At 53.1% G+C, this 15,081-nt stretch overlaps 1 protein-coding gene across 1 annotated transcript; it reads right to left on the reverse strand.

Moving 5' to 3' along the window:
- Positions 1-829: 829 nt before the first annotated feature.
- On the reverse strand, positions 830-3,367 carry AMER3 (APC membrane recruitment protein 3). Its single transcript, XM_069473979.1, has one exon. The coding sequence runs from the start codon at positions 3,365-3,367 to the stop codon at positions 830-832; it is 2,538 nt and encodes an 845-aa protein (XP_069330080.1).
- Between the last annotated feature and the right edge of the window lie 11,714 nt (positions 3,368-15,081).

Below are 15,081 nucleotides of genomic sequence, written 5' to 3' on the forward strand. Positions count from 1 at the left end.
CACAGTGGTATTTATAAAGCTAGGTGCACAGGTACCAACCAAAGTGATATGTGTTTCTATATTTCCATTTCTGGCCCACTGCTTTATGAATACAGTTTGTCTGCTCATAACTGCTAAACATGTGTGACTGATGTTATCATGCCTGAGTGTTTATGCTTGCAAAATATGCATGTTATTACTGGATATTTTATTATGTAAAGTGGCCTATAAAGTGTTCTGTTGTGTTTTTATGTTCCTCAATTAAATCCCCTTTTAAAAATGTGACTAAATATCTTTTAAAGAATTTTTTATTAGTTTTTCCAGAATTACATTTCTGGCATTTTTATCTTCCAGGATTGTGATTTTGGGATTTTAGACTTTAGGGACTTTGACTTTTCAGGATTTCAACATTCGGGATTACGGAGTTCAGGATTGTGCTTGCGGCTCATGATCGGATCCCTCCTCACGCATGCCACGAAGGCGTGCCGGCCCCCCACTCCCCTTCCTCCCCCCGCACCGTGCGCCCTTTCCTTCCCAAGCCTGAGCTCCTCTCTTGGACATGCTGTTGGAGGAGCAGCAAGATGTTCGCAGCTTCAAGTTGTCCTTGGCCTTGGGCCGCCTGCCCTGGTGGGTTCAGGCAAGATGTCCCCACATGAAAACGCCCGCCCCCTGATTGCCTGTGTCCTGCCACCCCCTCGCCTCAACACAGTCCTCATGTCAGGGACAAAAGATGGAGATTTGGGTCCCAGGGTCTTCTGAATGTGGCCGTAAGAATGCAGCTTCTGGTGCGTTCATGCCTGTCCTACAGGTGGGGCTCGGCCATGGCTGGCCTCGGGGCCCCCACTCCTGGCTAGCCATAGAGGAGGCCCTCTCGGGCCAGAAGGCTGCAGCGGCATTCAGGGGCGCTTGCCAAGGGCCCCCTCTCCCGCTGGCTGTCCAAAGTGAGGCCCAGGGTTTCTGGGCGCTGGCACTGAGGGCTGCGCCAGGCAGCAGGAGCCGAGGGGGTCTCAGAGTCCAGCAGACTGCCATGTGCCACCTGGTCCACAGCCCCTGTGCCGAGCTGTGGGGACTGGCTCTCCGTGCAGGCACCGGCCTGGACACTGAGCCCAGCAGGCTCCACCTTGAGCCTACTCAGGTCCGAGATGTGGTCTCGACACCTCCGGTCCTGTGCACTGGCCAGAGAGGGCAGGTCACGGGCAGTGGCCACACTGGGGGGGCTGCTGGGCTGTTTCCGCAGCAGAATGTCAGGGCTCTTGGCCTGCGGCTGCCCGAAGAACCCACTGCCTGCGTCCTGCCTTAGAGGCCGTCTGGGTTGGGGCTGGCCATCCTGGTGTATCTGCAGGGCTGCCACACGGGCCACACAGCTTGCCAGCGTGGGCTCTGTGTCCAGAGTACTTCCCCCACGACCTGGTCTCCAGGGGCCTTGGAAACACCCCAGGTCCCCAGGTAGCCTGGGCTCCTTCTGGGAGCTAGGCCGGGCAGAGGGGCTCGGGGCCTTGTTTTTATTGGAAGTGTCTGCTGTTGCAGCAGCTGCAGACAACACAGACGAGAACGAGCCTTCAGGGTGGCCTGGTGTCCCTTTCTCCAGAGAGGGGTGCCTGGGCAGAGTGCTGGGCCCCTGCCCAGTGCCCACTGGGCCCTCGCTCGCTCCGGCAAGCAGGCATTTGGTGCCAGAGCATTCCCACAGCTCCTGCCTGCGGGGTGCTGAGCACACCGTGGGCCCCCCTGCGTCTGAGGTCTGGGCTCCCCCACCCTCCAGCTTTTCTGCCCGTGCCCTGGGGGCCCTCTGGGGGCCAGGTGGGGCTGTGGGCTCCTCCGGGGTAGGTGGGGCTCGGGGTGCAGGGCCGCGGCGGAGCCAGCTCACAATGCCCATGGTGATGGCCAGCTCGGTGTTGCAGAGCTTCAGCAGGCACTCCTTGCCCTTCCAGGAGCTCTGCAGGAAGCCCTGGCTGAGCAGGTCGGGGCCTGGCGCTGGGGCCAGGTTCTCCTCGGCCCCTACGTGGAAGCTGCACATAGACAGCGGCGTCCCCAGGGCTGGCCCCGACAGACTCTCAGACACACACAGGTCGTCATCTGGGCTCGGGCCAACAGGGCCCTCACTGGGGTCGTGGAAGAGCTCGTAGAGGGCATCCCCACTGTAGCTGTCCCGTGGGAAGGGGGCTGCAGGTGTGCCTGGGCTCGTGGCCTCCTTCCTGTCCTCCTCGAGGCCCGGCGAGAAGGAGTCATAGTAACCCTCATCACTTGTGGACACAGATTCTGGCTGCTCACTCTTGGGGGTTCCTGTGTCAACAGAGCTAGCTTTGGAGCCGCTCCGGGGATCCCGGCAGGGGCACAAGGGCAGCTGGGCGAGCCCAGCCGCATCCAGCCTGGGCCGGTCTGTGTCTGTGCCCCGGGGCGCTGCCAGCCACGGGCCCAGCAGGGCACGCTGCTGCTGCCTCACTGAGCGGTTCACGCTGTCCCAGAACTTGGTGAAGTCAGCCGCCTCGCTCTGGGCAGGTGAGGCCAGCTGCTCCACACTGCCCTGGAAGGGGCCCCTAGGGACCTTGCCCTCCAGGTCCCGGGGAGCCCCAGCTGGGCTCTCCAGGCCTCCATTCAGCTCCAGGGATGGCACTGAGCTCTCGTCAGCAAAGATCTCCCCGCAGCCTGTGAGCGAGTCGAAGCTCTGGAGCGAGGCCACGTCCTCGCACAGGGCCCTGCAGAGGTCGAAGGACGAGTCAGTCAGGAGCTCACTGTCCGACAGGTCCTGACACAGGCTGTCTGGCCCTGGCCCCTCCCCCAGGGGGAGGAAGGCTTTGCCTCGCTCCCCTGCAGCATCCGATGGGCCCCCAGGGGAGAGTGAGCTCTTCTCCTTGGCTTCTACTGAGGCCAAGTTCTCAGTCTTGTTTCTGCGAATGTGGAAGAGGTTCCGAAAGCACTTCTTAGGCCGTTTCAGGGAAATTCTCTTCCTCGGGATGCTCTTGGCCACAGCCGGCACGAAGGGCACCTGGGGCACAAAGTGGCGGTAGTCGATCATGCGCTGGCTGCCCGAGGGCCCCGGGAAGCTGGCACTGCCTGCCAGCTGCCCGGGGGTGGCTGCTGCCCTGCCAGCCCCTGGCACACTGTCGTGAGTCTTGCTTTTTCTTATCAGCTTAAAGGTGGCCTCACAGGAGGCTGCTGGACTCCCGTCAGGGTCTGGCTGTGCACCCTGGCTGGGGCAGCTCTCATGCTCTTGGGCGCCGGGACTGGCCTGTGGGTCTTTTTCACCGTGGGGCCTCTGCTGTGCCCCCAGCGGGACTGACCGGGGGCCTGCATCCTCCCTGGTGGGGGCAGTGGCTGCCGGGTCTGTGGGTTTCTCGTGGGACACCTGCAGGCTGGATTTGATGAAGGTCTTTCCTCTCTTCAGTTCCATGCTGCCGGCGCTCCGGCTGCTGTGGAGGAAAGCGGGCGCACTTAGTATTCAAGACTGGACTAGAACTTCTGCCTACCTCTCCCTCCGCTCCCTCGCTGCAGGGCCTATGTCCTAGGGAGCCCCTTGGAGGCAGGGGAGAGGGAGATAGGAACAGCGCCACCGCACTGACGGCTTCTGCCTGTATAGACAACATACCTACAGGTACACAGTAGGCACACAACGAGAGCTGCCTGGTGACTGCTGCACCCATGAGCTCCTGACTCACGCAAGCACCGTCTCAGCTCATCTGGCCAACCCAGACTCCCATTCCCAGGCCGGGCTTCTAGCAGCGGCAGCTCAGTGCACCCTCACCACACCAGCATGAGGGAGGCCTCACGGCCCGGTCGAGGGGGCGGAGCAGAGGATCCCGCTAGGTAAGGCACCTCTGCCATCTGGTCAGAGACAGCTGAACGGGACACCCAGGCCCACTTGCCTCCCATTGCAAACTCCAGGACTGTGCATCTGCTGGGGAGGCAAGACACAGCCGAGCACCTTACGGAGCATGGACGGAGGGGAGAGAACATCGCGGTGGGGGGTGGGCACGGAGTGGACTCAGGGGCAGCAGATGTCACCTTCTGTGCACACAGCACTGACAGATACCGGCCCCTGCAGTGCCGTCCACAGAGGCGTTCTGGTGCTCGCTCTGAGTTCAATGGGAAAGGGCGCAGGGGTCTGCCCAGGTGGGGGCGGGCAGGGTCCGGAGGGATAACCCCTGATCTCCTGGCACAGCTGGGGCGCCAGGCCTCACCCTGATCAGTGGGGAGCCGCACCATCTTCTGAATGGGTGGCAGCAGGGCTTTAGTGAAGGGTGCTCTAGGACAGAGAATGGGAAGGGAGCCTTGCAGAGAGGACTCCAGCAAGAGTCTGCAGCGAGAGGCATTCCTGACGGCCTGGATGGGGACAGAGGCAGGTGGAGGCTACAGAGCACGCTGTCGGGGTTTCCAAAGGAAGGAAGGCCAGGATTCCACAAAGGCAGGAAGACAGAGAAAGAGGGCAGGGAGTCCTAGATGCCAAGACCTGGATTCATGCCAAGAGAGGGACAGTGAGGGTGGGAAGGGAGGAGGGCAGGAGCTGAGTGAGGTGTGGAAGGGGGAACAGGGTCTAGTTTTAAACATGCTACCCCTGGGGTAAGTTTGGAGACCTCCGATACCCCAGCAAGAGAGGGCAGATGTGAGAACCTTCCCTGAGTTTTCTCACATGTCACGGCTCTGGGCTCAGGCCCAAAACACCCCCGTCCACCAGTGTCCCCTTCCTCGGCGGTCAGCGGCCTGCAAGCGGTTCTCTGCCGGGCTGGCCTCTGCCTCTCCCTAAGGGCTGCTCCGTAGGCCCTGCTCTCTCTCCCCTGCTCAGCCTGTAGAGGCCACAGCAGGCGTCACTGGGGCCTCTAGCTGGTGCCTTTCAGACCTAACCCCAAGAAAGGCTCGCAGCTCCCTGCACACGGCTACACGACCAGCTGGCAGTCAGTGCCAGAGGCTCTGAAATGTTTCCACATGGGCAGTGGGCACATTGAAGCGAAGAGGATGAGAAGGCCTGGAAAAGCTGGCATTGCAGGGGCTCCTGGGGGCGTGTGGGGCACGCTGACCGGTCTCCACCTGCTCCTGCCCACGGGCAGCACTTCCTCCCTTCAGAGGGGGACCTCAGACTTTTGGCTGGAGGATGAGAGGACAAGCACTGTGCTACGGATACCTGCCGAGCCTGGGCTGGGCTCTGGCTGCAGCTCAGCCCTTGGGCACAATACCCTGAGTGGAGGGACGGCAGCTCGAGCAGCCATACTGGCTTTTCTGCTTCCTGCCAGATGGTGTGTACCCAAGCCTTTCCCACCTCGCCCCTGCAGACTCCCTTTCCACTGCACACAATCCTCCACAGCTCTGCTGGGCTTCGCTGCACACAGCATAGCGCTCACCACCCGGGCTGCAGCGCAGGTGACCCTGACTTGAGTCTTGGTTACAGCCGCCTCACCAGGCAGGAAGCGTGGCTCACGACCTTATGTGGTGTAGCTCCCAATTAACAAAGAATAAATTCAGATCCAGGAACGTCCATGGGCTGGCCCAGACCACACAGTGGGTAAGAGGCAGAGCTGGGATTTGAACCCAGGCTGTCTGAATCCAAACCTGACAGCCTAGGAACCATCAGGTCAGAATCTCTTTTGTGGGAAATCTAAAAATAGAATAATGAATGTCTTTCTGTGAGGAATTTTGGAAAGCACAATGAAAGTGAAGATTAAAAGTAACAAGGGTAGCTCACACATATAATTGAAGGTTAATATAATTTCTATGGCAGGAAATTTGGAGATACTCGTTATGAGATCTCTATTTCACTTATCCTTTTCTATGTTTTGGAAAAATCTTTTGATTACCATTCTCTTGGAAATAACTTCAACTAGACACAGCAAAGATTATTTCACTGTGCAGAATTTTGCAACTGCAAGCATTTAAATGGTTTATTTGATATATATCTCTATAAATACAACTACCAGTTTCTCAGTTCTTGGAACAATCAACTGATTTAAAATCATGAACAGTTGGAAATTTCACTCCACTCTGAACTTGAAAAATAGCTGTCATTGCTTTAGATGGCTACACTCAGTGTCACTAATATTGCCAACCCCACTTCCTGAGTTTATTTAGCACTTTGCACACAGAAAGGACAATAAGCAGGAGAATACAGAATGATGAACCAGCGAATTGTCAATACTAGAGCAATCACACGAAAGCTAGTCTGTGTTCAGTCCAGTCAGTTTCCACATTAAAATATTGTATCTGAATCTGTCTCTTTGGAAAGTCGTGGCCTGTGGGTGGCATGAATGGCAACTCCCTGAGTGGTTGGAGGGCCCACTGCCTGGCTGGAGGCAGGCTGAGCAGTTACCTCCTATGACAGTTCTCAAGGGCAGAGTGGGATTTATGTGGACAGCCAGATGCTGGCACTGTCATTGCCTGAGGGTAGAGGCCAAATGCGTCCAGGTTCTCAGTTGCAAAACTGCACACTCTGCTTTGTAACCCTGTGGCTAGAGATCCCAAACCCCTGCAGGAAATATGACAGGTCCTCCCCCACCATGTGGGACATCCCTCCCCTAAGGAGGGAGCAGACCTGTGTCTCTCCCTCCTGGCGCCTTCTTGTCTGCAGCGCTCGGTGGCCACCCAGCCATTGTTCACACGGTGCTCGGTCTTGCTCCCCAAAGAGCCTGAAAATTCTTTAAGGTCCAGGACTCCAGCTCTAGTAGATTGTGAGCTATTACTTATTTGAATGAAGACCTTTATGTGTCTGAGACATCTTAGCCATACATTTACATCTAAGTTTCCTAAATAGGATGCTGAGTCTGGGACTTTTAATTCTACCAACACAGTGTATGTGCACCATTTTCTAAGACAGGTTTCAGTGACACCAAGTCCCCGGGGCTGAGTCTCTCATCTCTAAGATGAACTTGAAAATTCCATGGAAACAGGGACCACACAGTGTATTTATTTTAATCATTCTGTTTCAGGGATGTGATATATAACCCCAAATCTAAAAGACAGCAGAAAACAGTCAGGCAGAAGATATGGGATGCATATTCCAGGCAGAGGGCTTACCCTGAGAAAAGGCCCCAGGAGCAAGTAAAGAATTGTTTCCAGATCTGAAAGTGACTCAAGTGGCCAGAGCAGCAAGCCAGAGGGACGAGGTTGGGAGATCGGCTTGGCAGACCACACCTGGTCTGAGGTCTTAGGAAGGGCCTTGGCCTTCATCTAGGAGCCATGGGGTGCCAGCCTTCAAGGGCAAGTGGCAGGGGCCAATTTTCAACTTTCACACATGACTTAAGCTGCAGGTGCAAATGGATAGTGGGGGCAAGAGTGGAGGACAAGAGGTGAGGGAGCCAGAGCAGGGTCCAGGGGACAGAGAGTGGTGGCAGAGACACTATGTCTATGTGTCTTCCATACCAGTGCCTCAGACAACACACAAGGACATGGATTTATTGCAAACTGAGCAATTGAAGTCATTCTACTGACTGCTTTTCTACATGACGACTAACTTGGGCTTAACTGCCCTGGATTTTCTTTTCCTGTTGAGAAGATAATTTTGTGCTTTTCTTTCCTTTTTTTTTTTTTTTTTTTCATGAATGTGACTGGGTGTGTGATTTCATGGAGCAAAGTAAAAATGCTTGAGGAACACACATGCAACAGAAATGTCTTGAGACATAAAACGTTTTTTCTAATAGTTTGGGTATTAGTTATGCCTTCCCCGGTCCCACCCCCAATATTCAGGAAAGTCACAGCAGTGACATACAAAGAGGTGTACGGTGACAAGAAAGCCAGGCCCAGGGGCTTGCTAGGACCCCAGGTGGGGTGGGGCTGTGGGGCAGTACTGTAGCCATGAGGTAGGCTGCCTCGGCCTCGTCGCCACTGGAGGGAGAGATGGAGTGAAGGCCACTGTGGGGCGTGGGGGTGGGGCGTGGGGTGGGGCGTGGGGGTGGGGTGGGGAATAAAGCAGAAATAGGATCTGCAGCGAGCATCGGCAAGCTACCCAACCCCCACGTTGCGGAGACAAAGGGCCTTTGGGGAGGAAGGTCCTGGCCCACCTCCTCTGAGGGAGCCCCTGGGTGTTCCTGGCCTTGCAGCCTTCTCCCTTCTTCCCCAGCTCCTGCGTCCGCGGGCGGAGGGTTTCTCCCCTTGCCTAGCTCAGACCTAGAACAGTCACCGCCCCCAGAGCGCAGATCGGGCGCTGTCTGCGCTGGGCACCGCCGGGTGAAGGGTGCCCACCCTGTTACCTCTACTCGGACCGCCCACCACACAAGAGAATGCACAAACATTCCCCTTCACCCCTGCCGGTGAAGTCCACATCCTTGGGGCAGAGACCGACGCAGCCTCTCAGGGCCTTGGCCACTTACCGCTGGGGGCCGGGAGTGTCGCAGGGCTCGGCGGTGCAGGGTCTGGCGCCGCACCCGAGCCCGCGCCGCGCGCTCAGCACCACGGTCAGCTCCCTGCGCCGCGCGGCGCGGCCGGGTGCGGGGAGGCCGGGCGCCCTCGCCCACCTGCCGCAGCTCCACGGCCTCGGCGGCCGCGCGGGGAGCGGGCAGGCGAGGGTTAAGCCGCCGGAGGGCGACGGGAGGGCGGGGCCGGGCCGGGAGCCAGGCGCACGCAGGCCCTGCGCCGCGGTAGGCGAGGTGACGCGCGCCGGGCCGGCTGGGGGCTGCGACGCGAAGACCGCCGCCTCCGTGCGCCGCCGCCGCAGCGGGGACCTCGCTGCCTCTCGCTTTGTTCGTGTTTCTCCCCCGTCCCTGTTTCTGCGTGTTTCCGTCTCCCCACAGGGCTGCGGTTTTGCATCCTGCAGGCCCAGTCGTCTCCCCTCGCCCCCGTCCGCACTGCGCCCCCGCCGCGGTCCCAACTCCTTGGAGCGCACAGGTGTGGGCGCCCCTCCCCAGCGGCCCCTAGCGCCCTGCCCCGCGGACCCGAACCTTTTCGGAAGGGCTCGGTCACACCGAGCCTTGTCACGAGCCCTACCGAGGATTCGGAAGCAGACTTGGAGGAAGGTGCAGGCCAGTCTGGGGATGCAAGGCAGGGTCTTCCAGAACCTTCTTTACATGCCTTTCTTGGACCCCATTGCATTGTTAATGGGATCGAAAGAGGCACATACCCCGCTGGCGCTTGCTGTGTGGGGTCTGCTTGTGCTGTGCCCTGCTGCAGAGAAGCCGTGGGACCCCCTCTCCGAGGAGCTGAGGACGAAGGGTCTGCACGCTGGATCCAGTTCCCAGGACTGAGGGAGCAGCGGGGATAAAACATGGACTAAGTAACTCCAGGACGGCTCAGGCAGCAGTGCAGGAGCGAGGGCGCGAGCCTGGCGTGGGCAGGGCTGGGGCTGTTGCTCGGGGCGCGGCGCAGGGCAGCACGGCAGGGCGGGATGGGGCTGAGAGCAGGGCAGAGCTGGGCTGGGTGACGAAGGCCACGCCTTGCCTTGAGCTGGCGAAGCTCTCCTCCAGTCACCACGTCCGAAAAGCCCCCCACACAAGGGTATCCCCCTTGATGTGGCCTGGTTTGGTTTGTCATAACCCGTGAGCCTTCCCTATATTAGTCACCTTGAGATTGCCTCTCCCCAGAGTCATCAGGTGACTCCACCGCGGTCTCCTTTAGCAAAGGTGACCTGCCACCTTAGGATGAGCCACCTTCTTTCATTTCTTGCAGTCGACCCTTCTTTCTACCTAGTGATTAGCTCAGCGTGACCCCAGATCCCCTCCGCCCCATTGTTGGTTCTGTCCTGACCTTTTCTGGCTGCCTTTGGCCGTCAGGGTTCCCCGCATCTATGTTCGCCTCTGAGGAGAAATGAAGGCAGGTCTTTGCCTCCTCGTCACATACCCCTCATCAGAGGTGGGACTGCCACAGAATCCACAGTGACCCTCTTGTTTAATTAATAAACATTAGCCTTTCTTATTATGATCGCCTTTCTTTTCGCATTTAAGGAACTTTTTATATTTGTTATAAAATAATATAATTGTGAGGATAACTATGGGGTCAACTTCTTCCAATGAGTGATAATTGCTCTATTTTTATGCTAAATCAGTCACCCTTTGGCCAATGAGATCCATTCTAAGCCATCTACTTTGTCATTTCAGAGAGTTTAGGGCCATCCTTACTTTTGGGTAGCAAGAAAAGATATATTTAAAATTTTTTCTTTCCTCACAACCTGGGATTACTTCTTCTCCCAGGACCTCTGGAAAAATCTTTCATACCAGAATTGTCCAGTTCTGATATTACTGAATGATTTTTTAAAAATATTTTTCTAATTAAACTGCTATTTTTTATAATATGCTGACTTAGATTTCTCATCTGTATTTTTGAGGTGTGGCTGTAACCCTCTTTCTACTGGGCACTAGCTTCCTGGTCACTTGACTGTCCCCAGGGTCTCAGACTTTCTGGCCACACCCTTCGCTTTCTCACCAGACCCACAGAATTGACTGTGAGCACCAGAGGCTGGCGGTCCCCGTGCTAGTCAGGTCAGCCGTGTCATGCAGGTGCAAGGTCCAGGTTTGTAGCCTGAGAACTGAGTTCCCTGTGGGGCCCCACATCTGAGGGGACTTGGGGGTGAAGGAGCAGGACCTCACACCTCCAAAGAATGCTGGCAGCGTGGGGACTGTCCAGCTTGGAGAAGAGCAGGCCTCCGGGGCCACATTTTGGAGTGGGTGGCTCCAGGGACAGGCGAGGCAGAGGCACTCCTGCTCAGGCCAGTCCTCGCAGGGAGGTATTTTCCCCAATGGCAAACTAAGGTTGGGGACGCTATCAGATGAAGTGACCTATGCTATGACTGGTTTCTTTTTCTTTTAAAATTATCAATATTTTTAAACTCTTCTTTCTTTCATATTTTTTTAAACAATGACTAGTTTGTTTCTTTTTCTTTTTTATTGTGGTCAAATATACATACTATAAAGTATGCCATTTTACCAGTTTCTAAGAATACATTTCAGTGGCAATGAGTACGTTCACATTGTCGTGTGCCTTCACCACAATCTATTTCCAAAACATTTTCATGACCCCGAACAAACTCCATATCCATTGAGCACTAACTCCGCATTCTCCTCTCCCGCTCGCTGCTGGGAGCCAGTATTCTACCTTCTTTCCCTATGGATTTGACTACTCCAGGTCCCTCATGTAAGTGGAATCATAAAGCATTTGTCCTTTTGTGGCTTATTTCACTTAGTGTAATGTTTTCAAGGTACATCCACATTGTCCAGCATGTGTCAGAATGTCCTTCCTCTTTAAGACTGAATAGTATTAATACTCCATTGTATATATAGACCATATTTTGTTTATCCATTTGTCTGTTGATAGACATTTTGTGTTGTTTCCACCTTTTAGCTATTGTGAATAATGCTATTATAAACAGTGATGTACAAATACTGTTCAAGTTCCTGCTTTCAGTTCTTTGGGGTATAAAACTGGAAATGCAGTTGCTGGGTCATATGGTAATTCTATGTTTAATTATTTGAGGAACCCTGGTACTGTTTTCCACTATGCCTGCGCAATTTTACATTCCCACCAGCAATGTACAAGGGTTTCATTTTTTTCACATTCTTACCAACACTTATTTTCTGTTTTGTTGTTGTTGTTTTGTTTTTTTAAACAGTAGCCATTCTAATGGGTGTGAAATATTATATCATTGTGGTTTTGATTTTCATTTTCCCTATGACTGTGATTTTGAGCATCTTTTCATGTACTTATTGGCCATTTGTATATCTTCTTTAGAGAAATGTCTATTCAAGTCATTTGTCCATTTTTAATCAGATTGTTCATGTATTCTGGATATTACTCCCTTATCAGATATATGATTGGCAAATATTTTCACCCATTCTCTGGGTTGCCTTTCACTGTCTTGATAATGTCCTTTGATGTGCAAAAGTTTTTAATTTTGATGAAGTCTGAGTTGTCTATCTTTTGTACTGTTACGTGTGTTTTTAGTGTCATCAAAGAAATCCTTGCAAAATTCAATGCTATGAAGATTTCCCCTTATATTTTCTAATAAAGGTTTTATAGTTTTAGTTCTTACTCATCTTTGATCAATTTTGAGTTAATTTTTGTATATGGTGTGAGAGTCCAGTTTCATTCTTTTGCATGTGGACATTCAGTTTCCTCAGCACGATTTGTTGAAAAAACCGTCCTTTCCCCATTGAATGATCTTGGCCCCCTTGTGCCATCATTTGACCATAGATGTGAGGGTTTATCTCTGGACTCTCTCTTGGTCTATATGTCTGTCTTTATGCTAGTACCACACTGTTTTGATTACTGTAGCTTTGTCCCAGTCTACTTTTGTAAGCACATAAATCTTTTTATTTTTAATTTTATGTCAAGGCTCTCTGGCTTAGCTATAATTCTTGTTTTTATTACTCTTAACAAACATGCCCTTAAACACTGGGAAATAAATATTGAAATATGGTTTCTTTGGCACAATCTTTATGCTATAAAAGGGCCTGGGTAGCAAAATGATAGGGTCTAACACTGACTGGGACCTGGGGGTCACCTACTGCAACAAGGGGGAGCTTCCTCTGATGGGGACCCTGGGCGGTGAGCAAAGGACCCCAACCCGACCTCACACTGTGCATCCATATGCACAAAACTGTTTTCTGATCATCAAGAGAACTCACACAATCTCTTGCCACTCCCTCCTCCTTCTATTAAAGCATTTGGCTCTGTTGGTCCCATTTTTTTTTTTTTTTTTTTTGAGACAGAGTCTCACTCTGTTGCCCAGGCTAGAGTGAGTGCCATGGCGTCAGCCTTGCTCACAGCAACCTCAAACTCCTGAGCTCAAGCGATCCTCCTGTCTCAGCCTCCCGAGTAGCTGGGACTACGGGCATGCGCCACCATGCCCGGCTAATTTTTTCTATATATATTTTTAGCTGTCCATATAATTTCTTTCTATTTTTAGTAGAGATGGGGTCTCGCTCTTGCTCAGGCTGGTCTCGAACTCCTGAGCTCAAACGATCCACCCACCTCAGCCTCCCAGAGTGCTAGGATTACAGGCGTGAGCCACCGCGCCCGGCCTGTTGGTCCCATTTTTGGGGGGATTTTATTATCTTCTTCATAACAGTATTTCTGCCATGGCATCCATCCACCCATCCATCCATCCATCCACTCATTCAGCGAATGTTTATTTGGTGACTATTACATCCCAGGCACTGCTCTTGACCTTGGAAATAAACCAGATAAAAACTCTTGCCTCCAAGGAGCTTATATTTTGATTGGGGGAGATAGGCAATAAATAAAATAAATATACAGTAAGTTAGTTGGTTGGTTATGGAGAAAAATAAAGTGGACTAAGGGACAGGGAAACCATGAGATGTACAGCAAAACCCAGGGTGTGTATAATGGCACTGCTTATAATGCAGTCTAAAATAGAATATATTTTTCTGGCCCCCAGACTGGTAATGTTTAAATAAATTTTGGTACATTCATATAGTGGAGAATTATGCAGCCATTGAAAATATGGTTGGACACCATATTTTTTAACTTGAGTAATGAAATGGTATTTATAAAATGTTTCTAAATGAAAAACAGTCTAGAAAAAGTGCATACAGATCTGGTTTTAATTCTGTAAAATAAATATATTCAGTAAAATGACTTGATGAATGTATCTGAAAATGTTAAAATGATTGTATTTGGGCGGTGGAATTATGAGAGGCTTTGTGATTTTTTTTTGTAAGTTGGTATAAATCAACATGGCTGATATAAAAAAACCTGCACACACATTCATACACACACATACACACACATGTAAATGCACACACATGCACGCAGAGTCATGAGTTGAATAATGACATTTCTGTCAACGACAGACCACATGTATGACAGTGGTCCCAGCAGATGGGAATGCACTCGACAAGTTCCTGTCACCTGGTGATGTAGCATCTACCTTCCTCTCCTTCCTGAGAGGGCAAATGCGTTCGCATGCACGAACTTCTTTCCTGTCCTTTCCCGGTGTCTTCCACATTATTTTTACCTATGATCCTAATTACAGCTTGTGACCCCCGCACATATTGCTGTGATCATCGTCGGCTGTCTGTGCCATGGGTCTAGTGACCTTGCTCTTCTCCCGTGGCCACGGTGCTGTGTGCGTCGTGGATGCTTGGTGAGCACTGGCTCACGCGTGAGGGACACACACGCCTGCGAGGGCTGCACGTCGTCTCACTGCAGAGGACCCCACTACAGCCAATCACTTCAATCACAGGAGTGGCGGACACCTCCCCAGATACCCCCAGCCCTGCTGGCTGGGTGGAACCCTCATGTCCTTGGTGATGCTCTCACCCTGTGCGACTGTTTGCCTCAGAAGTCTCTGGTGGGGCCCTCCTCCTCGGGTCTCTGTGCAGGGTGTAGGCCAGACCCACGTGGACCTGGCTACTGCACCTTTGGGGCCCGTGTCACAGACAGGCCATGACTCTAAGGAGTGGGGTGGACGGAGGGTTTCCTTATGAAGAAAGGCCCACTGAGAGGGTGAAGGGTGCATGACACCACTACTGAGAACTTGTCCTGTCTGGGTTCCCCAGAAGGAGCCCTGAGGAGGTGCTAGTGGTAGGTCTGGATGTGACAGCAGGAAGCCCTGGCAGTGAGGGCTGAGGAGCAGTGGGTGGGGTGTGCCACCAGGCCGTTTCCTTCTGGAGGATGCTAGCTCTCAGTCCCGCTCAGCACTCTGAGAGACAGCCTAGAACATTTCTCAGCACTACCCGCGCCTGGGGAGAGGAGGCCGGGCCGTCTCTTTAGCCCTCCCGTGGGCTGAGGGCTGCTTCTAGGGCTGTGGGTGGCGGTTGCTCTGGGCTCGTCCTAGGAATGAACTGGAGATTCTTCGAGGACCAGAAAAAGCCTCAGCAGACGTCCCTAACAAACCCGGGAAGTGCCCGTCTGGGGCCCACTTTCTGGACCAGCCACACCTGCCGCCAGCCCTCTGCTGATCCTTCCTAAGGATCAGTCTCCTCTCCGCTGCTTTCACTGTCCCTGGTAATGTATGTATCTGCAGATTTCTCTTTATCCCTTTTTAGACTCAATTGCTTCCTTGAAGGTGGCTTGCCACCCTCAGATAATTGGGGAATGTTCTCAGGCTTTCTCTCTTCAAATGCTGCCCCTTCCCCATTTTCTCTAATGCTCCCTTCTGAGATCTACTTACGTCAGAGCTTCTCCCCCATGGCTCTCTGTCCCTCTTTAAATATATTGTTAGATCTTTTTGGG

Source organism: Eulemur rufifrons, chromosome 1, assembly GCF_041146395.1.
Source record: "Eulemur rufifrons isolate Redbay chromosome 1, OSU_ERuf_1, whole genome shotgun sequence".
NCBI lineage: Eukaryota > Metazoa > Chordata > Mammalia > Primates > Lemuridae > Eulemur > Eulemur rufifrons.

Bases quoted from the DNA above. Each gene is read 5' to 3' on its own strand.
- AMER3 (XM_069473979.1), bottom strand. From the start codon at position 3,367: ATGGAACTGAAGAGAGGAAAGACCTTCATCAAATCCAGCCTGCAGGTG.